General features: G+C 44.9%; 2 protein-coding genes across 5 annotated transcripts; both read right to left on the bottom strand.

Moving 5' to 3' along the window:
• Window positions 1-5400: 5400 nt before the first annotated feature.
• Window positions 5401-15287, bottom strand: BMI1 (BMI1 proto-oncogene, polycomb ring finger). 3 transcript variants are annotated; one of them, XM_054725784.1, is made up of 11 exons: window positions 15086-15287; window positions 11429-11536; window positions 10278-10408; window positions 9857-9953; window positions 9227-9282; window positions 9064-9114; window positions 8798-8906; window positions 8676-8721; window positions 8146-8244; window positions 7719-7799; window positions 5401-7636 (listed from the first exon to the last, which is right to left on the bottom strand). In XM_054725784.1, exons 3-11 carry the CDS (start codon window positions 10387-10389, stop codon window positions 7307-7309), a joined length of 981 nt encoding a protein of 326 aa, XP_054581759.1. In that variant the 5' UTR covers window positions 10390-10408; window positions 11429-11536; window positions 15086-15287; the 3' UTR covers window positions 5401-7306. The 3 variants fall into 3 exon arrangements, with proteins under 3 accessions (XP_054581759.1, XP_054581750.1, XP_054581762.1); XM_054725787.1 differs by lacking the exon at window positions 11429-11536 and having other exon boundaries at window positions 7368-7415; window positions 7498-7636; XM_054725775.1 differs by lacking the exon at window positions 11429-11536.
• A 1273-nt stretch (window positions 15288-16560) lies between these two features.
• COMMD3 (COMM domain containing 3) lies at window positions 16561-20587 on the bottom strand. 2 transcript variants are annotated; one of them, XM_028156579.2, is made up of 8 exons: window positions 20280-20587; window positions 18847-18958; window positions 18683-18746; window positions 18556-18590; window positions 18130-18190; window positions 17990-18046; window positions 17842-17901; window positions 16561-16935 (listed from the first exon to the last, which is right to left on the bottom strand). In XM_028156579.2, the coding sequence occupies exons 1-8, from the start codon at window positions 20416-20418 to the stop codon at window positions 16897-16899; spliced, it is 567 nt and encodes a 188-aa protein (XP_028012380.1). In that variant the 5' UTR covers window positions 20419-20587; the 3' UTR covers window positions 16561-16896. The 2 variants fall into 2 exon arrangements, with proteins under 2 accessions (XP_028012380.1, XP_008147079.1); XM_008148857.3 differs by having other exon boundaries at window positions 16561-16916; window positions 20280-20567.
• Window positions 20588-21520: the final 933 nt, after the last annotated feature.

Here is a 21520-nt window from a genome sequence, read left to right on the forward strand (position 1 = left end):
GGGGTGATGTGGATCATTAAATGAAGGGGGAGGGGGGAATGAAATGTCCCATCCATTTCTGTATAACAAGGACAAGTATATGGATATAATGTTTGCGCTAACATAATCCATTATGGATTTCGTGCAAAATATTCGTGGCAAACTAAGACGAAAGATAGTAGTGTTTGCTTGTGGCTCTAACCCAGAGGAAAGCCATTACCAAGAGCAGACACAACTGTACGCGCTTTTCTTTGTGTCGATGTAACTGGAAAGGCAGTCGGTGTCTGGTCTTGACTTATTTCTTTTCCACCATCCTTATTTCTGATGTCAAAAAAAAAACCTTCCTAATGGACTAGCCACTGACAAAGAATTTCGGCTGAAGGTGGTGTGGAGGGCACCTGGGACAGGGACTAAGCAAAGCACCCCTCTGGGGGGGAGGGGGGACCGCTCAGGTGCCTGCTCAGCGCACAGCGGGCGCTCCCAGCTCCCCTATTGTCTGCCGTGGGGGCAGGGCCAAGCCCGCGAGCTGGCTTTGGAGCGGGAGCTGAGGATCCTGATGAGATCCTGGGGCGGGGGCGAGAGGGCCACCCCCAGAGTTGCAAATGCTCGACCCCGAGGTGTACGAGGAGGCGGCGGTACCGGCTGCAAATCGCCGTCGCGTGGTTGCTACTGGCAACCGAGCCTCTGCGGAGCGCGCAGCCACGCAGCCACGCAGCCGGGGAAGGAAGGTGGCGAGGGAAGGCGGCTGCGGCGCAGTGGGGACGCCGGCTGGCCGCCCGCAGGGCCCCCGCCCGCCCGCGCCCGGCGGTCCCTTCGGGCCTTGACCGCAGCTGTGCCGCACGAAGGGCCAAAGGGCTCCCGGGTTGGGGGTGTCACTGCCTCTGGAGCGTCAAATTACTGGCGCCCTCCGTGAAGGCAACATGGCAGCTGGGTCTCGAAGACCCGGCTCCTTCGGTCCGCCGGAAGGCGGGGCCGCAGGCTGCGCGGGGCACGGCCCGCACCTTCCCAGGCCCGCGTCCGCCCTGCTCGCCCGCGAGTGGGAGCCCGGCCGCGCCCCGGGCAGCTTCGCGCGCGGACCCGCCTCGCCTTCGCCCCGGGCCCTTTGTTTCCCGCTCGGTAGGCTCCTCACGCCCGGGGGCTGTGACGGGAACCCTCGAAGACAGCACCGCCGCGGGCTCCAGCCTCCGGGCGCCGCAGGAGCCCCCCGGCTTTCCCTCCCCGGGGCTCCAGCCCTCGGTCCGGCGGCTTCCTGCCGCGGGGCCCCCCGCGCTCCCCCGCCTCCCGCTGAGGTGCGAGGCGGAGACGGGGCGGGCGCGGGCGGCGAAGGACGATGCCCGTCGCGATCCCTCAGGAAATGAGGTTCTTCTTTCTCCCCGTGGAGAGGAAAGCTGCGGGCTCGGGGACGCGGGGAGGGAGCCCCCCACTAAGTCTGCTGGGCTTCATCGCGCTCCGCACCGGCCCTCGGTGGTGGAGTGGGTGCGCCCCGTGGACATGCGCCCCCGCAGAGGCCCGGAGGCCGCCGCGCGCGGCCGTCCGCGGGGAAGGATTCCCTCCCGGGAGGAGGAAGGGGAGAGCCTAGGGGGAAATTTGCTTTTTTTAAAAAACCACGGCTTTAAAGAAATCATGCCACATAGACGAGCCAGCTGTGACGTGCAACACAGGCTACTGAGATCTGTCACCAAATGGCGGCTCCTGCGGTCGGCGGCACTGATGGAGGCCTCGCCCGGCAGCGCCCATTTCAGGTCGCTTTCACTTCTCTGCCGCCACCGGGACCGCCCTCCCCAAGTCCCCCTTCCCTCTCCCGGTCTCTGGGGTGCGCGCGGACTCGGCAAGGAGCCCGCTGTGGTGTCCCCAACGCCTTCGGAGGCGACACCCCGCCTCGGCCGCCCTCGCCCGGGGGCGCGAGGACAGCGGCCTTCCAGGTTGTCCCCGATGGAGACCCATTTAGGCGCCGCCGTTGGGTCCCAACGTGTGGTTCTGGGCCCAGATTGTGAGATTCCTGCCGCCCCCCGCCCCCTCCTCCACACGGTCACCGGGTCCGGTTCCCCTCCCAGGGGCGTAGACCCTGTTCTACCCAGCAAACGAGCTCAGCGGGGGGACCCCCTCCAGCCGCTGCCCGCGAAGCGCAGCCTTGGGGGACCTCGGGTGGTAGTTTTACGTTTGGTTAATTTCGTTTACAACAGATCCACCCGACTCCCCAACTCCGAGGACACCTGGTTATCGAAGGGGAAAGGGCATAGGCTTCGAGGCAGGGCAGAGGGCAGCGCGAGGCGCTGCTCGGGACGGCCCCGCAGACATGCTCCATGCGGGCTCCGGAGGGCGGGGGTCCGTTTCTGCGGGCGCTGCGCCTCGGCGGCGGCGGGCCCGCCTGTGCCTCGCCCGTGAAGCCTTCCCGGTGTGGCCACGCGCGCCCCGCTGTCGCCGCCGGTCGCCACGGGCCCGACGCTGGAGAAGTGACTTCGTTTCCCCGCCAGCCGAGCCCCGCCGGCCTGAGAATCGAGCTTTCAAAATTGGCGGGACGCGAATCCGTCCGCCGAGCAGCGCGGGGCGAGCGGCGCACGCGCAAAATGGCCTCCGGTGCCCGCGGCCTGGGCTCGCGCGGGGCGGCCGGCCCCCGCGGCGCGGCGGGCGGGGCGGGGCGGCGCGGGGACTCCCGCACGCCTCGGAGCGCTGCCAGGCCCACCCGGAGCGGGAGCAGGGCCCTTTCTCCCCGGCGCGTCCGTTGGGGAAAGGCCCCCGGGCCGGGGAGGCAGCGCTGCCGGGAGAGGGAGGTCATCCTCTGCCGCCGGGCGTCCTGCGCGCTCCCCACCGAGCGCCGGAGCCTGAGAAGCCTTTTTCCGCGGCGGGGGAGCTGTGGGTCTCTCCACCCTGTTCACCGTCGCCCGGGTTTTGTCTTCCACGTCGCGCCGTGCGCGCTTGTCTTTGGCTTTGTTCGAGTACCTTCCGCCGCAGGTGGGGCCGAGACCTAAGACTGCAGCTCCCGGACAGACCTACCTCCAGGGATCCCTTTCCTCCTCTGTGCGAAGTTCTCGCTCCTTCCACCCCCGTTCTCAGCGCGCGTCCCCGGGCACCCCGTCCTCAGCTTTCCAAGTCTCTTCTCTCAAATTGGGTTCCCGCCACTCAGGGGGACGGCGGGCTGGAGAGCGCCAAATCGGTACCGAACTTGAAATCACGTTCTCTCAGAAGTTTGGATTTCAGGCTGGCCCCCAGCAATCAGAGCAAGAAGTAATATTTGTGTTGAAATGTAAGTGATTCTGAGGGAGCAACACCCGCTATTTGGGGGAATTCCTTCTGGAAGGGACATTTTAAGACAAGAGTTAGAAGATGGGAAGCACTTGAACTCATTCATTGGAAGCTTTTGAATGCTTACTAAATTTTTTGGAGGTTAAATGAGACTTCGGGATGAGTTTTCCACATACACTTGCACTCCTTCAGAAAACCCACAAGGATCTTAAAGGAGCCTTTCCGGAGATAAATGACTTTTGATGCCGTCGACTTGAAGACAGAAGTTGACAGTGAAGTCTTTATGCGACCTAGAAATTGCACACTAAGAAAAAGAAACTGGTGCAAATAAAGGAAATCCGTTTCAAGAACCAAAAGAAGAAAAAACGGTAAAAAAAAAAAAAAAATTAACTACGGAAACAGGAAACACTCGACTGTGTAAACATTTTCAGACTTTCATAATCAAAACTGGCCGATCTTGAGATTTGCAAGATCTAAAGACTCAAGGACTTCACGGGGTTATTCCCCAAGTCTGATTTTCGGGAGGCTCTGATAGGTGATACCATCTCTACCTTCTAAAGGACCAGCCTATCTAAAATAGTCCCAGTTTAGTTCAAGGTTTTATTTTGGAGGAGTTAGACTTTTTTTTTTTTTAAGATCTTAGCAAAAATCACCTGTTGTACTGTTCGTTTTCTACATGAACAAATATCCTCAAGTGAAATGACATTATCTAATTAACCCAGGAGCCTTATGCTGGAGCTGTGTTCTATGCTCTTTGCACCAATAGATGTCTTTAAAAGTATGTTTTTTAAAAGGGTCATTTACATGTAATGTCACCAAGGCCTTTTGTTTTGGATAAAATTCGAGTTAGACTGTATCAGGGAAAACACTAAACTAAATCAGAATTTCCATTGTCATTCCAGGGGCAATGAGAAGATACGTATTTATCAAACCTTTAAAACAAGTGAAAAAAAACTAACTTCCTTCACTCCAGGATTCCAAAAGAGACTAGGGTCCCTATGCTGATTGTTTCTAAAATTGAAATCCCATCCCTTCCAAGATTACTGTAAGCTACTTTTGAAAAACCAAACATGTTCATTTCTCGTTGGGCAGTGCAAACAGCATGTCACATGGGTTCCTATTAAGCGCCTTTTGAGTTTTCAGAACGTGACTTTATCTTGGTAGGCCTGTATGGGTGTACCAAATTTCACACGTGAACTAAAACTCCAAATATTGGGGAAAGAATAAGGGAAAAGGATGAAGAAAAGTCCCTACCAGATTGCTCTGCCTGTTGTATTATACCTCCAGAGACCCTAACACTGGCACATACAGAAATGGGAACGGAGTAATGTGGTTGATAGGTTAAGTCAGCTTTCTTTTTTTCAAACTCGGTGCAATTAGCGGCCGGCTGGCAATTTTAAAAGCAAAAAGTAGTTGTAAAGTGGTATGCATGTGTAAAGCAAGATAGATCACTATTTACACAACAGCAACTAGCTTCATTCTCTCTCTGCTTTTAAGCTAAAATCTGTGAAATCAATTTAGGCAGTTTCTGTGGAATATTTTGTTAGCACTAACTTTGTAGTATAGAATCCTAGAATACTTTTCAGAAGCAAAAGCCAAACTTAAAGCTGACTTTTCATGTACCCTGCTTTTACTGCTAAGAGTTACAAAGTTAGCTTTGCTATAGGTTTTTGCAAGATTGAAAATTTTTAAAATAGTAGTTTAACAAAAGTTTTAAATCTTAATTGCCCAACTGTGATGGCTGGTTATAGGAAAATTCAAAACATTGTAATTTTCTATTTTATTAAAAGACAATGACGTTTTGGCTGAAATACCCTTTAATTGCTTAAGCAATTTTCAAATTGAGTAGGAAAAAAAATACTTTCAAATAAAATAAATGTATGTTTTCAAGTATGATAAAAGTGTTAAGCCATAAATGCAATATCTGATGTTTTAATAACTTCAAAAATAAATTCATCACTAAAGTCAAAGTCCCATGTTGATTTTACAATTTGGTTTTGAATAAGTCAAATGACAGTCCACTAGCATTTGAAGTGTTTGGCCTTTGAAACGTTTTTTCATTTTTTTTATACACACAATCATCCAAAGTAAAAATACCACTTGCAACTTTCATTAACTTTTCTTTGTCTTAGATATGAAAAAGTTGAGGCCTAGAAAAAGAAGTTAAATTCACCAAAATTGGCAAACATGGGTAACTTTTACTTCAAAGGTTATAAAGTAAATAAACAGATACATCTTTCAATTGGGTTTTTAAGCAATTATACAACAAATCATGTACTTCTTACCAACATCATTATTTAAGACAGCAATGGATTCCCTTTAGCTTTTATCTGTTGTTATCCACAATAGGGTTTCCAAAACTTCTGCACATTGTGCTTCATATCACATTTTTATTACAGTCTTAGCTAATTTCTAAATGAATATCCCTTTTATTGAATTTTTCCCAATTACAAATGAAATTTAATTTTACATCTATAATTAGAAACAACACAGTGGGACTGTACAAATTTAGGTCAAAATAAAAATATATGTATTTGTAGTTTCATAAAACTTCATTTACTGTATTTTTAAAGAAAGCAGAAGTAACAACAATATATGTAAAGTAATGATTTAATGACTATAAGCAAGACAAAGCAATAGAATTGTGCTTCTTTTGCAGACTGGGGACAATGAAATTGTTTAGCTACAATTTTCCCATACAAACATGAAACAATATTCATATAAACACCCTCACAAATAACTGATGGGTGATGAACACACACCAAGTTCGACCAAAGCAAAATACAAACTGAAAATTGTTGAGGTTATTCATATTTTAAATTCAATATGCTCACTCTATTTAAAAATTAATACCTGTAGAAGCTCATGATAAATTGCTTCTATTAGAGAGATGGCATATGCCACTGTTTACAACTATAAAAGCAACTCTTAAATTTTAAATTACTGTTATATCACATATTAAAATAATTTTAGATAAAATGTCTTCCTCCAGCAATTTGCTGGTTTATTTTAAAATTTGTCTTAAGATTATAGTGATCAATATACATTTTTAAAACACAGTAATTTCATCATAAGCAATGGGAAATGAAGACACTATTTCCAAATTCCTTTGTTAAAAGTTTTTCTGCAACATATTTTAAAAGTAAACATGTATCACTAGAGAGAGTCAATATGATTTGCCAATTACTTCCAAAGGAACAGACTTTAGAATTAGATATCCACATTAAAAATATCCTATGCCGAAAAGGCTCAAACATATGGTATCTGCAAAGGTCGAACCGGTTGGGAGAATTTTAACAACCATTTTTGAATGCATGAAACACAATATTTTCTTTAAAGCATTTATAAATATATCATACAATACTGTTTCCTGTTATGTCATATACCAATATGGCATTGTACAACAAGCATAATGCCATCTGATTCTTACAAAAGCGAATCATTTAAACAAGTCAGTAAAATAAACGGTAGTTACCCGCTTTTAGGCATACAGATTGTAAAACTGAAGTTTACTTTCCTTTGATCGGTTTTGCGTAGCAACAGAGAAGTAAAAATCAAACAGGAATCAAAATGGCTAAATATGCAAGAAATCGTTATTCACAGTGACATGGCTACATAGAATGCATTATTCTATGCGTATTCTTTCTGTTTGTTGAATTTTCAGATAAAAAGCACTTGTTTTCTACAGGTTCACAAAACAGCTTAATAACAAGAACAATCAAGAAGAATGTAACGTAGGCAGCGTTAGTTGAGATTAACAAACTATGGCCAAATGTTTATATCCACTGCAGAATATTTTCAAATCCAAACAACCGTTACAGAAACCATTTCATATCTTTCCTAACACAGAAAAAAATCTTGTCTGCCTCTCAGTAACCAATTCTTCATAGGAACAATCTTTCTTTTCAATTAACGTCCATATCAATATCACATCTAGTCCATCTTTTATAGCCAACTTTAATGCACTACAAAAGAAAGCAAATTGGACGATAGTCACATGTATTAACATCTATAAAGCTGTAATGGCATGAAGATATCTATATAAATCAGGGATTTAAAATTGTTTTCCTTAAGGTCTCAGGTATCAACCAGATGAAGTTGCTGACGACCCATTTACTGAAGATTTTCGAGGTCTACTGGCAAAGGAAGATTGGTGGTTACCGCTGGGGCTGTTGCTGGTTCCATTCATAGTACTGGAAATGTGAGGAAACTGAGGATGAGGAGACTGCACTGGAGTACTAGGGCTAGGCAAACAAGAAGAGGTGGAGGGAATACCTCCTGCTGGGCTGTTGGCCTTGTCACTTCCAGAGTCACTTTCCAGTTCTCCAGCATTTGTCAGTCCATCTCTCTGGTGACTGATCTTCATTCTTTTACAAGTAGGTCGAACTCTGTATTTCAAAGGAAGCGGACCATTCTATAAAGTTAAAAGGAAGAAATTAATCTTAACTCTTTAAATACAGTTTACCACAATAATCTGTATCAGATATGCTACTTACCCTTCTCCAGGTATAAATGTAGGCAATATCCATTAGTGTATAATAATCCTTTAAAGGTTCCTCTTCATACATGACATCAATCTATTGAAAAATGATATTTCAATTAAATATCACAGTGCAAAAGTAAATCTAGGTATTTTTTTTTTTTGGTCTAAATATAACCCAAAAGTGCTTTAAAAACATTTTCTCCAAACATTTAGACAAAGGATCACTCTTGAATTCTCAAATGAGGAAAAATATTTCTTGAATTTACTAAGGGATTTGTTTTCATAGCATAAAACAATTTATTTTAAGAGATATTTCCAAGTTAAATACTAATTTTTTTTTAAATTTTACTGCTTTTTGGGATTCAGAATCCAAAAAGAAAAAAGTCATTGAATTTAAAAAAAAATCTGTATTTAATGCAAGAACACTGTAAAGTACATACCTGGAAAGTATTAGGTATGTCCATTTTACTTCTGAGAAACTTTCTTAGGTGCATTACAGTCATTGCTGCTGGGCATCGTAAGTATCTTTTATCATTCACCTAAGTACATTCAGAAAAGTAATTTTATTTTTTATTCTTAACTTTCAGATTAAAAAAAAGTTTTAATTAGATTGTCTGAATGATACAAGGTATCCCCAAAAGTGGGACATGACTAAATTCTTAACTATACTTTGCATTTACTATTTTTATAAGTATTAAATGAACAGATTCCTGATATAGTAAGAAAACTTTAAGTATATCAAAGCATTAAACATTACTTATTTAAAATATTTTGTAACAATAGCAATCATATATAAACTAAATTCTATTTATAAACTATCAGATATCTAAGTCACTCTTAAACATCAAACAGGACAATTTTCTTCCATTTGACAGCATCATCTGACCCTAGAATATTCTAAAAGAAAACATACACTCATAAAATTTAGAATCTAAATATATTTTTATGCTTTTGAAACATGGAACCTTACCTCCTCCTTAGATTTCTCCTTGTCTTTGTTTACTTTGCGATCCAATCTAAGAAACAGATCATTAGTGGAACAATGTATCTAATAAACATATAAGTATAAATCATATTTCCTAAAGAATTTACCTGTTCTGATCAAAGAATTCAATGGATAAGCTTATTATCTCATCATCGGTTATAATTCTCTTATCTTCATCTGCAACTTCTCCTCTATCTTCATTAGAGCCATTGGTGGCTATAAAGACATTATGAAAGTCAAATTTTAAAAATTAAGTATTTAATTATATATTATATATGAGAATAGAAGTGATATTTGGATTAAATTCAATTTTAATAAATTACTGAAAGTTCTCCCTCCAAATAAAATATCTTTCCCCCTCCAAAGAGTTTACCATCGGCTGAAGGATGAGCTGCATAAAAATCCCTTCTTCTCTTCATTTCATCTAAAGGGGAAGAGAGGGAGGGGGAGGGGGGAGAAAAGACTTAAACATTTGGTATAGCAGGTAAAACTGATAAAATACTTTTTGAAAATTAATTTTTAAGCAAGTTACCCACTTTTGAAAAGCCCTGGAACTAATTTGTATACAATGTCTTGAAGAGTTTTATCTGACCTGAAAAATAAATTAGAAAAATAAACTATCAATATGACAAAAACTAAAATGTTCACAAGTTATTATAGATTCCTTGTTTTCCTACTGCTATTGTATTTTACTTGACTATGACTCTGTCTATAACTACATTAATAAGATAACAAAAGTTCTTTATGTAGTAGCACTATTTTAAATCAGTAGAAAAATACTTTATTTTATATTCAATAAATTCTTCGAATTTTACTGAGTCATGAGATGTATGCCCTTCAAGTTACTAAATTATCTATGAAAGAGAATAAAGAGAGAATAGAAGCACTTTGAACACATTCAATTTTGCCTATTATTATATCAATAAAACAATGAAAAAATGATTCAGTTTTCAAAAATCTTAAAATCACTTGAATAACACTGAACTTTGTTTACAATTAGTCATTATTAACATGGCATGAAATTAAGGGCTACCCTGCAAAAAAGCATACACAGTAGGTGGGGATTCAAGGGTAGATTATCTGTGAAGAAATAAACAGGGTAACCCTTCACTAAATTATGTAATTCCAACAACACTTACAAACAATGATTTTTAAAAATTTTCTACCTTATGTTCAGTAGTGGTCTGGTTTTGTGAACTTGGACATCACAGATAGGACAATACTTGCTGGTCTCCAGGTAGCGCACAATACATGTTTTACAGACTAGAAGTAAAAACACATTTTTGCAAGTTTAGAAATTATATGCTAAGCATTAAAATTGTGTTAAAAATGGAAAATAGTAGCAAACTGGTAAATGCCAAAAGTTATTTTAAATTAAATAAAATAAACTAATATCCTGAGAACATTTATACATTGCATACTTATATTTTATTAAATATTTATCAATAAGAAGTCACTAAAAGCAAGAGAAGAAACAATTCCATCACTTTGTACCAACATTCCCATGGACTGCAGAATTGTTAGTTTTCCTATTTCAGGATAAAATGTGAAATATGACACAAAAAAGGTCTAAAACTTTGTACTTACAGGAATGTAGACATTCTATTATGGTTGTGGCATCAATGAAGTACCCTCCACAAAGCACACACATCAGGTGGGGATTTAGCTCAGTGATCTTGATTCTGGTTGTTCGATGCATTTCTGCTTAATAAAAGATCCTGCAAGACATAGAGATATTGGCCATAATTCACAGAGGGAGAATCTACATTATCTCCAACTCCTAGTAACCTTACGCTCTGAAATGCTGAGGTGTTCGTGAAACTCATTTAACATTGTACAGCTAGACTATCCCAATGAATTCTACAGAAGAAATATACTAATCAGGCTTGAATCAATTATCCTGAAACGGTGAAAACGTTCCAACCAAAGTTAACTTGTGGTCCTCAGGTCATTCCAGCATGACAAGAGGAGGTCTGGGGTGGGGGCAGGGAGCTGAGTATTCGGGTCTCTTTCTTCCATTTGTCCTCCAGCCTAGAAGCCCCACAGTCCCCACAGATATTTACCAACCGCTAGGGCTTGTTCAGTCTCCCAAGTTTACTGTAAAGCTACCTTATGGATCTTCAACCGAAACCCAGGAGCATGCCCTGGCTTTCCAGGGGTTCCTGTTGTTTTAGGCGCTTCCAGCAACCAGAACCTGGCACGTTTTTTAGGCAACACAAAGGGAAAATAAATTCTGCTCTATCTGCATCCCTGGCATTTCCGGAGCTGGGTGCTGGGGCCTCAGGAGAAGCACCTCGAGTCAGCCTGGGGCTGGGGCCTGAGCGCGCGGACGCCCGGGGGCCGGGATGCAAGGGGCGGATCCGGCAGCACCGGGGCTCCGCGGCTCCGTCTGCTCCGGATTCGGAACTCGCCTCTGTCGGGGTTTCCATAGCAACTTACACTTACACTTGGCATCCGGCCACAGCTACAACTCCTTGCGGACCCAGGCCGAGCCCGAGCGGCAGGCGTGCGGGGCGGTTGGGGCAGCGGTGGCAGAGGCGGCGGGCGCGGGGGCGGGGCCGGCGCGGCGCGGGGGCGGGGCCGGCGCGGGGGCGGGGTGGGGTGCGGGCGCCGAGGCCCGGGGGTGGGGCGGCCCCACGAGGCCCACGGCTCTCGGGAACAAGATCCCTGCCCGCCACGACCCAGAGGGGCGGTTTGGGGGACCCCGGAGTGGGCGAGTGGTAAAGGGAAATGCAAACCGCACTCCCGGCCATTTCGGACACTCTTGGGGGCCTCTTTCCACGTCGATGCTGTGCGAAGAGCTTCTTTTAGATCTTGACTCTTTCGGTCTCTCCTGTTTGCAATCACTAGATCAAAAATTTCACGAAGGGATCTTTTGAGAATTGCCAACTGTGCACTTAGCCCGAAACCGTCAGAGCTCAAATTGCAGAGATGTTTATTGAACTGAACTTCTCTAAAGCTTTCTTCTTTAATATGAAGTTCTGCTGTAGATTAGATGAGCGATACAAAGTTTTGAAAAGGCTAAAAACTGAAATTTACAAGAAGAGAAGGGGGAAAGCCCTGTTTTATTTGAGCTATGCTGGAGACAAGAAAAACTTCTTTAATCGCCACAATAGTGACAATATGTAAAGAACCATGTGACCACAGCCCATTCCCAAAGCTAAATCAACACCTTGTCAACCCAGAGCAACCATGGAAGAGAAAAACAAATGCCATCCTCTCAGCCTAAACTCCACAGAGACCCCCGCACGATGAAATGATATTCCCAACAGATATTATATGTTATAAAAAGTCACAGTGGGAAACTATCAGCAATGATACACCAGTGGACAATCAAGGAAGTCAATTATTTCGTGTAGTATTCTTGAAAAATACATTTTACTCCCACTTCACTCATTTCAGAACCTGAAATAAGACTAAGTTTCTAGACCTGTCTTGAAGGACATTCTCCAAGTTGCCTTGAATAGATATCTGGCAGCTTGTGAAACTTGAAGATGTATCTAAGGTTGTAATTTTTAGGAAATTTTTATGTAGAGGAGGGAAATACCAATGAACATATCTCAATGGCTGAAACTAAAAGCTTTAGAGTACTAAAAAATGGTAAAAACAAAACCTCTTTTATGAAAGTGCCTACAGAGGCAACCAGTGACTTCAACCAGAAAGCTTCATGTGTGACTCCTCAGTTACCTCTGGGTTACTTGTTTAGAAGAATATTGTCAACATATTATTGATGTAAGTCTAAGTAGGGTTGCAGAGGAGTTGAGGGTGGAGCAGTATCCCTAAAGAGTAGTAATACTTAAATCCATTGCACTTGGTGATTAAAAACAAGTATTCTTGGCTGTTAAAGAAAACTCTCTTTGTGACACCACAGGACCTGCCCTAGCCCGTGAAAGCACACCACGCTAATGCCACCGATCATGAAGATTAAGTTAGGGCTTCAATAAAAAGAGCTGCCTTTCTCTACTTTATAGAAAACCAACACCAAACACAAATATATCACACCAGAACAGTCAAACCTCAGTGGAGGGTTATCTACTGATTGGCTTTAAATATTTAAGTCACAAATACTTGACCAAAACCCTTTCAAATTCATCTTAAAGTCTTAATTCACACAACTCCTCTACCTAAGTTCAGAAGAATTTGGCCACAACCCTATTATCATTTATGATGCTAATAAGTATCACTTTGTTACTATATAAAACTCAGGTCTTTGTCTTTTTACACCATTTGAAAGTACTGGCAGCTTAATGAAGACTGAAAACATTTGACATGCTGATAAGGTTTAAGAAACACTTGCACCTTAGAAGTGAAAACCTTCTAGGTTCCAACATAGAAACTGCCAACTAAGCAAGCAAAAATGCACCAGACGTACAATGGTAAAAATATTCAATAGTTAAAACTTGCCATTATGGCATACTTAGTTGGGGCTGTCAATTTGATTGGAGGCCTAATACCAGTAATGTCAAAATGAAGGAAAACAGAAGCAAGTTCTTATTATGTTAACAACTGGCTTGACTATTGCAATCTAAGAAATGCAAATGAATTTCAAAACCCCAGTAGAGGCTCACAGCCCAAAGCAAGTATGGGTGAAGTAGGGGTTAGCTTGGCTCCTAGGGAGAATTTTGCTTAATGCTCATCCAAGGACTTGGTAGAATATCAAGTACAATGAAATGCTCAATTTCCTTACAAAAGTGTGTGTATGTGTATACACAAGTGCACACACAATGACTTACCCATCACCTTAAAGATATTGTTACTAGATGTATAACTTGCACAGGTAGGTTATTTCAAACACTTGCACTCTGGGGTAGAAGTATGGGAATGTACTCAAGTATTAAAATTTTATAAATTTGCTCATAAAATCAACCTCTGAGAAATTCTGATTAGACTACTTAATTCAAATGTTAACGTAGTCTCATAAATTAGTATATACTGTCAACAATTTGCATCCTTAAGTTTCAAGTGTTTAATATAGCTTATAATGTGTTTCCAGAATTTGAAGGTTAAGGATATAAATTGAACTACTCATAATATTCCAGGTACCACCAACCTACACTTGTATTTGGAAAAATATGCCTAGAATTTTGCCTAGTTTAAGGGAAAGGGTTAATGCATCCTTCTCTTTCAAATATTGAACCGTGACAACTAAGCCCACTAAATCCTTTTATTGCAATTGGAAATTATCAAAGTCTCTCTACTTGTTTATTTCCAATTATTAACTGTACATCTCTGGGACTAAAAGATCAGACAATATCGCTGTCAAACCCAAAAGACTGCGTAAGTATAATTATATTCAATCACTTTTTGGTGCTCCTTTTCCAAAGCATCTCTTTACCATATAGGACCTATGCTGACATTTAGCAAAATCTATAAAACATAGTGGACTTAAGTCGTGCTTCTAAGTGCATCCCATTGTAGAGGTTGAGAGAAAAACTGTAGTCTCCGAGAGGGAAAAAGGGAGGAAAAAGCTTGAAAAGAAAGGAAACCTCCTGCAAGACTAACGTCCAGTCACCATCATCATTCCAAAAAAAAGCTCCAAATTTGAAATGGCCACTTCCCAGTGAGCACGTCCCAAGTGATGTTCAGATAACTCATCCAAGACTAGTAACAAATAACACCTTGAAAACTTTACCATTTTAAACACAAACGCAGGAAACCTTGGAAACAACTGGGAACCGCCATCTTACAAGCCATCCAATTTCACACAAGTGTCCCTCCAACTTAAGTTAATAACATTTTTATTTGGGCTCTCCCCAGTCTAACATGCACCTCGGCGGGACCGCTGCCCCCCACGTAACCCGTCCCTATAAAATGGGGGCGTTCTCTGGTTGTTCAAACCCCTCAAAAGCCCTTTCTTCGGGAGAGGAGGGAAGCCACTTGACCCAAGCAGCTCCCGATTTCAGGAGCCCGTCCCCGTTTCATCCAAATCTACCTCCCAACAAAGGGCGCCGCGGCCGCGAGAGCCGCAGGGGCTGCACGCAGAAGTGTTCCTCTCGGGGGCCATGTGCGTCGCAGGGGTGTGAAGGGGCGCCGGGGGGAGAAAGGAACTAAAACGTGGGGCCGCGCGCGGCGCGTCCGGGCAGAGCGGGAGGCGGCTGGAGCGGCGCCGAGCCCGGCTGGCGGCGGCGCGGCGCGGCGCGGGCTGCGGGTCGGTCCCGGCGCCGCGGGAGTCGGCGGGCGGCGCGGGCGCGTGCTCGCGGGCGCGGGCGGCGCGCGGGGCCCGGCGGGCGGCGGCGGCGGCGGCGCGGGGCTCGGTGCCCACGCTGTCAGCGCCCTCCTGGCCGGCGGGGCGAGGCGCGGGGGGGCCGCTCCCAGTCCACCCGCGGCCAGCTCCAGCCCCGCGCGGCCTCCGCCGGCCCCCGGCCCCGGCCCGGGGCGCTTCTACTCCTACGTACCCGGAAAAGGCAGCCGGCGAGAGGCGATCGAAGCGGGCGGAAAAGACAATGAAAGTTAAAAGTCGTTCAGCAGAAAATGAATGTGAGCCAAGCGGCCATCTTGAAGCGAGCTGCAGACGCCGCTGTCAATGGGCAACGAGCGCAGCCGAGAGGAGCCGCGGCCGCCGCGCTCTGCTCATGCTGCCTCCGGAGCCCGGCCTCCTCCTCCTCCTCCTCCTCCTCCTCTCCTCCTCCTCCGCTTCGGCCTCCTCCTCCTCCGCCTCCTCCTCCTCCTCCTCCTCAGCCTCCAACGCCTCCTCCTCCTTGGCCTCTTCCTCCTCAGCCGCCGCCGCCGCCTCCCGCTCCGCACTCGGGGGAGGGCGTGCGCGGAGGGGGCGCGATCAGTATTATTCTGCGGGGCCGGGAGGTGTTTCTAATCCGGATCGGGGCTCCCTCGCCAACATCCCCATTGTCTCACCCCGATCTCTGCCTTTAATACTACAATTATTATTTCATAGTTGCTGTGGGGGGAGTGGGCGAGTGGGGGGCGCCGTGAGTGTGCGTGCGGAGCGGCGGGGGGAGGGGTGGCAGGGGGAGGAGGGGGAGGGGAGGGTGGAAAAAAAATGCACCGCTGAAGGCAGAGTGGAAACTGACACCGGCTCCAAAATGGCTCAGAGTCCGCCCGCCCCCTCCCCCGCCCCCTGGTCACGTGCTCCCCTCATTCCTTAAGGGCGGCCAGGGAATTAGTGTCGGTGTAGTCGGGCCCGTGGCCGCCCCCTCCCAGCGGAGCGCGCAGCCCGGCCCCCGCCCCTCCCCCTCCCCCTCGCGCTGCGCGACGGCCGCGGCTTCGGAGGCATTTCTCCACCACGTCACTCGCGCCACCCAGCTCCGGACGCGGGCATCGCTCCCTCCCCGCACGCAGCTCAGCCCACCCCACGCGCCCACCCCCGTTATTTCTTTTTTCTGTCCTCCGCCTCCGCCCGCGGCGCACAGGTCCACGGGCTCTAGCCGAGGAGAGCGCCGGCCACCGCTCCCTCTCGGCCCAGCCGCCCCCACGGGCTGCGGCCCAGACTCCGGCGCCGCGGAACCTGCGCCCGAGTTGGGCTCGCGGAAACAACAGCGCCTGCCCCCGTCTTCCCGCGGCCGCGCGGCCCCTTCCTCTCCCGCCAGCGGCCGAGGCGGGGCGCGCTCGGGCAGCCGCTCTCCCGGCAGGAGCTCCGCGCGGGAGCGGGCCGGGCCGGGCTTCGGGGGGCCCCGCGGGTGAGAGTCGGGCTGCGGGCAAGTCCCCGGCGCCGGTAACGGGACGGGCCAGCTCCCCTCCGCAGGGTGGCTGCACCGGCTCCCCAAGTCTCAAAGCTGGAGTCTTCACCCCGGGAGATCGCACCTTTCCCACCAGGTTTAATTTTAACCCAGAAGAAAGACAGTCGTTAAGAGTTAACGCTAATCGTTCTGTCTTCAGAGTAATAACTGACAAACACAGTAAAACAAACGCTCAGTTCTTCTGGAGAGAACGCATTTATTCAGAATGTAAATACTGTCCACTTCCTTTTTTAAGACTTGAAAAATGATCAAAATGGATCAATGTACAGTTAATACTAAAGATTCAAACACGTAGGCAGAATTTCCCTCTAAACTTTTTCATACGTGTAAAAAAGTGTCAAAATTGATGAGTAGCATAAATCCAAAAAATTTTTTTTCTATTAAAAATAGAGGACCCAAACGACGGTTCGGCCGACGGAGACGCCAAGGAGTTCTGGTCTTCTAGACGCGGGCAGGTCGCTAACTTCCCAAGTTAAAACTGGGTTGCTCTTTCCAGACTTTTCGAAGCATCTTTAAGTTTCCCCACTAAGTCCTAAAAGACGTATATAACGCTGTTTTTTATGATAAAACACGGGAAAGAAGTATCCAAGTTTGAGAAAGATTCAAGAAAAAAGTCGGGAGACATTTTATAAACAAAGTTTAAAATTCACAAGGATATTAACCTTTGACAGACCATCAAAAGAAGGTTTTCCTCTAAAATAGTTCAAATTCAAATCGGCTACTTGCCCAGAGATTGGAAATAATGATTTATAACCGAATCCTCTTAACAAGCAAGGTATATATGAATTAAATTTCTCAAGTTATCTAACAAAGATTATCCTGTATTTACATTTCCTGAAAGTTTAAAGTTGATTAATGGTTACATTAAAAAAAATGCAGAAGATGCCTTTTGGAAAATTCAATTTCACCAAAATTTCAAGCAATCATCTTCATTTTTAAGTGGTAAGAAATAAATTCGTTGTCATGCCCATTAATCAATGTAGTGGTGAATTTTCCCAGCCTTACATTGGCAATATAAAATTTTAGAATTGTATGTATAGTTCCCCCTTTATAAAAAGTCTTTTAAAACCACAGTTTAAAAATCCTGTTTTGAAAGTTTAATTCAATTTCTGAAAAGAATACATTTTCAAAGCCATGTTTATAATTTTGCTTTGTCCTATTGGATCAAACCATCACAAACAGAAGGAATTTACACTCAACAATACACTCAAAAGTTTTCTTTAACTGAAAGGAACAGCCAATATAGATCAATTCTCTATTAGTATCATCTTAATTTCAAAAGTGAAGTCTACGTTAAAATATTGCTCTTGAAGCTTCCTTCCCATTAAATCCTTACCCAATCTTCATTATCTACTGACAGATGATTAGATTATTTTTCTTTTGAACTTTCCAAAAGCATAATTCTCAATTAAACATCTATAAAAAGATGGACATATTCACAGATCCTAATACTGTACCTGTAATTGTTCCATGTTGCAACTAAAACTAATCTCTGGGTAGGATTGGGAATCAGTGTTCTAGAGAAGGAAAAAAATGCTGTTTAAATCAAGAAAATTGAAATTCCATTACACATTTAATTTTTAGACAGGGCTAATGTATAAATACCTCTACATTTAAGGTCACCAAATAGGCAGGTCTGTACATCTTATGAAGTTGATTGGTCTAAAACAACACAACACATTTCAGTGTTCAACTCTACTTTTTTAAGTTTCCTAAACACCCCTTAGAGAACAGTTAAACTTTACCTTTATCTGATATTCCAAACGCCAAGAAACATCAGTTATATGAGGGAGAGATCTGCCTATACTGAAAGATACAATGATAATTTTGTACATAATAACTACAGAAAACTTTCAGTATTTTTCTTTACTAAGAATGGTTTCTACCTTCCACCCCCACACACACACAATTTTAATCCATTCTGAATTTAAAACATTGTTAAACTTTATTTTCAAGTTTTGAATAGTAAAAAAATCATTTTAAAAAGTATCTCAATAAACTTCATCTTTTAAAAACATTAGCTTAACTTCAATTGTTTAACTTTCCCTGTGGCCCCTTCTCTTTTGGTCAAAATCCCTGTTTTTTTTACCCTATTTTGTTTCACACCAGCATTCTTCATTCATACCTGCAAGTGAAAAGTGGCTCAACTTGACACTTTACACAGTACCTACCTTCCCAGTAGGATTTCTAGGGAATCCTTATTATTCTGGAGGGTGGAAAAAAAGAAAAGAAAACATATTTGCAAACAGAATAGAAAAAAACAGTAATTGTTCATTTTTAAAAATTGAAGTAAATAACCTGATATTCTGTGCAAAACAGTTCTATTCGCTCTCTATCAAATTTACAGTCTTCTAGATAAGTGCTAAAGGAAAAAAGAAATCAAAGTTTAGTTCCTATTTTAAAACTAAAATTGTTATAAATATGTTATTTGATAATAAATGGAATTTAAGCAAATCCTATACCTTAGAGTTGATTTGTCAGCTCTTTGCTTTCCTGCTTCCAGTATGTAAGTTGCAGCTGCTGTATGACAATGTTTTAAAACCACTGGGTCGATATGTTTCAAGTCTGGGTGATCTAAAATAAATTAATTGCCAGTGATGCCTATGATAAGTTTTTTATGGTCATGTTTCTTAAAGGGATATTTTAATTTGGGTACACCCGCCCCTTTAACAAGATAACAAAAAGAATTCCATTGTAAGGACTGGCAATTATAAGTAAATGAGATGAGCAACAAGGTCAATGGCAAAACAACAAAGAGCACACATCAATAATTCTGCTATTTCCCGGTCTCAACTGCCTTCTTTTATTTTGCCTTGATATTTTTAGTATTCTTAAAGAAAACATTTTCCAAAGAAAAAATAACTATACAGTGGCCATTCTAACACTGGGTGGAGTAAATTCAGAGGAAAATAAGGACATAAATATTTCACATGGTGCAAATTTAAGAATGAATACATTCCCTCTAAAGATTGATTAATTATAGTGTAAATGCCTCCATGGACAGTAACACATCAAGGAAGGCAAGGGCACAAGTTCAGACTATTAAACATAATTTTCTAAATATTTTCAGGTTTTGACAGCTATCCCTTTTTTGAGATTACCCAGGTGGTGACTACTATTTTCGTTTACACAACTTCCACTTTCATACCTTTTGTACGTGTTTAGTTCACGAAACTACAGAAAAAAACACACAAACATTTGAATTGTTGGGATATTTATATTTAAGAAAAGTACCTACAAGCGAACTGTCTTAAAATATGTCTTCAATCCATACAAAAACCGCACTCCGCAATCACTGACTGCACCACTTAGACTCGCCTCCTGGTAACTGGTGCGGAACAAAACATTCTGCACCAGATCCTAACGCTCTAGGTGTGCAACCTGTGCAAAACACACTCAACTACACTGTGGGAGTGATCACAGGAGCCGGAGGTATGCTCTAAGTTGGAAGATGTCGACACTATTTGACCTAGTAATTACTTTGGAAACAGCCTTGAAAACCTTTGCCAGCCTAGCACTAACAGCTTGAATCGCCAGGGAGCTCGCCTGATGAAATCCAAGTGTCAAACAGCCTTTACCTCGGACCAGGCTGAGAACCTGAGGTGTTTAGGCCACAAACAAGACTTAAACGCGGGTTTTACAACAGAACAAAGGGCCTGGGAGTGGGAAGCCGGCTAGGAACGTATAGCTGGCTGCGTGCAGGTGCCAACTGGGGACAGAGGAATGCCAGGGTCCGCTCTGGGCTCGGCCGAGCCGCCACCCCACACTCCGCCCGGAGCGCAGGGCAGAGCCCGGAGACTTCCTCCTCCCGGGGCTCCCCCTCTCCCTCGGTCTCGCACTCTCCTCTGAGCGCCCCTCCGCCCAGGCCGACCCAGCTCGCAGCCTAGCGGCTTACCTAACACGGCCTCGTCCGCCTGGGCGTCCAGCAGGCTCTGGAAAGCCGCCCGGAGGAGAAGCGCAAAGGCGTTGGAGTCAAAGGAGCCGGGATCGGCCAGCGTCTGGAAGCCTTTCTGCACATACTCCGAGAGCTCCATTGTGAGCGCGCTGTGACCTTCGACACGCGCACCACGTGATACGTGCCGCGCGCTCAGCTGATGCGGCCGCGCGCGCACGCGGCCCCGGGCGGCGGCGCGGGCTGCGGGCCTCCCAGCGTCGGGCGTCCCCCGCCGGCCGCCCGGCCTCTGCCCCGGCCGCCGGCCTCCTACGCCCCGCGCCCCGCTGCCGCCTCCTCTGCGCCGGCCGCCGGAGCTGCCGAGCCTGAGCGCGAGGGGCGGCCCCCGGGTGCTTTGTGGACGCGCCCGGCGCTTTCTCTTCCCCTCCGCGCTCACCTGGGACCGGCCCCGGCTCCTGCGGGGCTCCCCGGCCGCCTTCCCTGAAGGACCCCTTCGGGCGGTGGTGGAAGGTGTCGGGATCCCGCCCCACTTCCTCCAAAATACGGCTTTCCCGCTCTCGCTCAACGCGACAGCCCGCGGAAAGCTCCAGTTTAAGGCAACTAATTTTTTTTCCTTCAGTTTGGGGCGTTTCTTTTATTCAACAGCTTAACCCCCTAGCACTGCCCTTTTGTGCGACTTTTCTGTGATTCTTGTTTCTTTTTCCTTTTCCATTGTCATTTCTGGAGTATGGCAATTGATTCCTTCCTGCGTGGGGTGAGACAGTGTATACAGATAGAATACATACAGCGCGCGAGTGTACGCAGTGTACTGCAATGATTGGTTAATTCTAAAAGGTATTTGACATAATTATTACAATGTATATTCCGCTGCAAATAAATATCTTTCAAAAGTAAACATACAAATTGTGTGCTACTGTCCTCAGTACATCTATGAGTCCATTTTTAATTACTCAGAGAATCTTCATATATTTATCTCAGAAAGTTATCTTAGTAAAATACAAGTAGGAACGGCAAGAATTTTATTAAAAGTAAGTTACTATTTTGGGTAACCATAACTTTAAAAATTCAAATACTGTATAAAGTTTAACTTCCTCTTTATATCTCTATGAAGTTGGAGAACAAGAGTGATTCTTTTTAAAAAACACACACCAAGAAGCAAAGTAGATGATGCATTTTTGGTCAAAAGAATTTAAAAGGAAAAGTCAAAATGCCCGTTTTTTACCAGTGGATGGGGAGGGATAAGG

This window comes from Eptesicus fuscus, chromosome 2 (genome assembly GCF_027574615.1).
Source record: "Eptesicus fuscus isolate TK198812 chromosome 2, DD_ASM_mEF_20220401, whole genome shotgun sequence".
Lineage (NCBI taxonomy): Eukaryota > Metazoa > Chordata > Mammalia > Chiroptera > Vespertilionidae > Eptesicus > Eptesicus fuscus.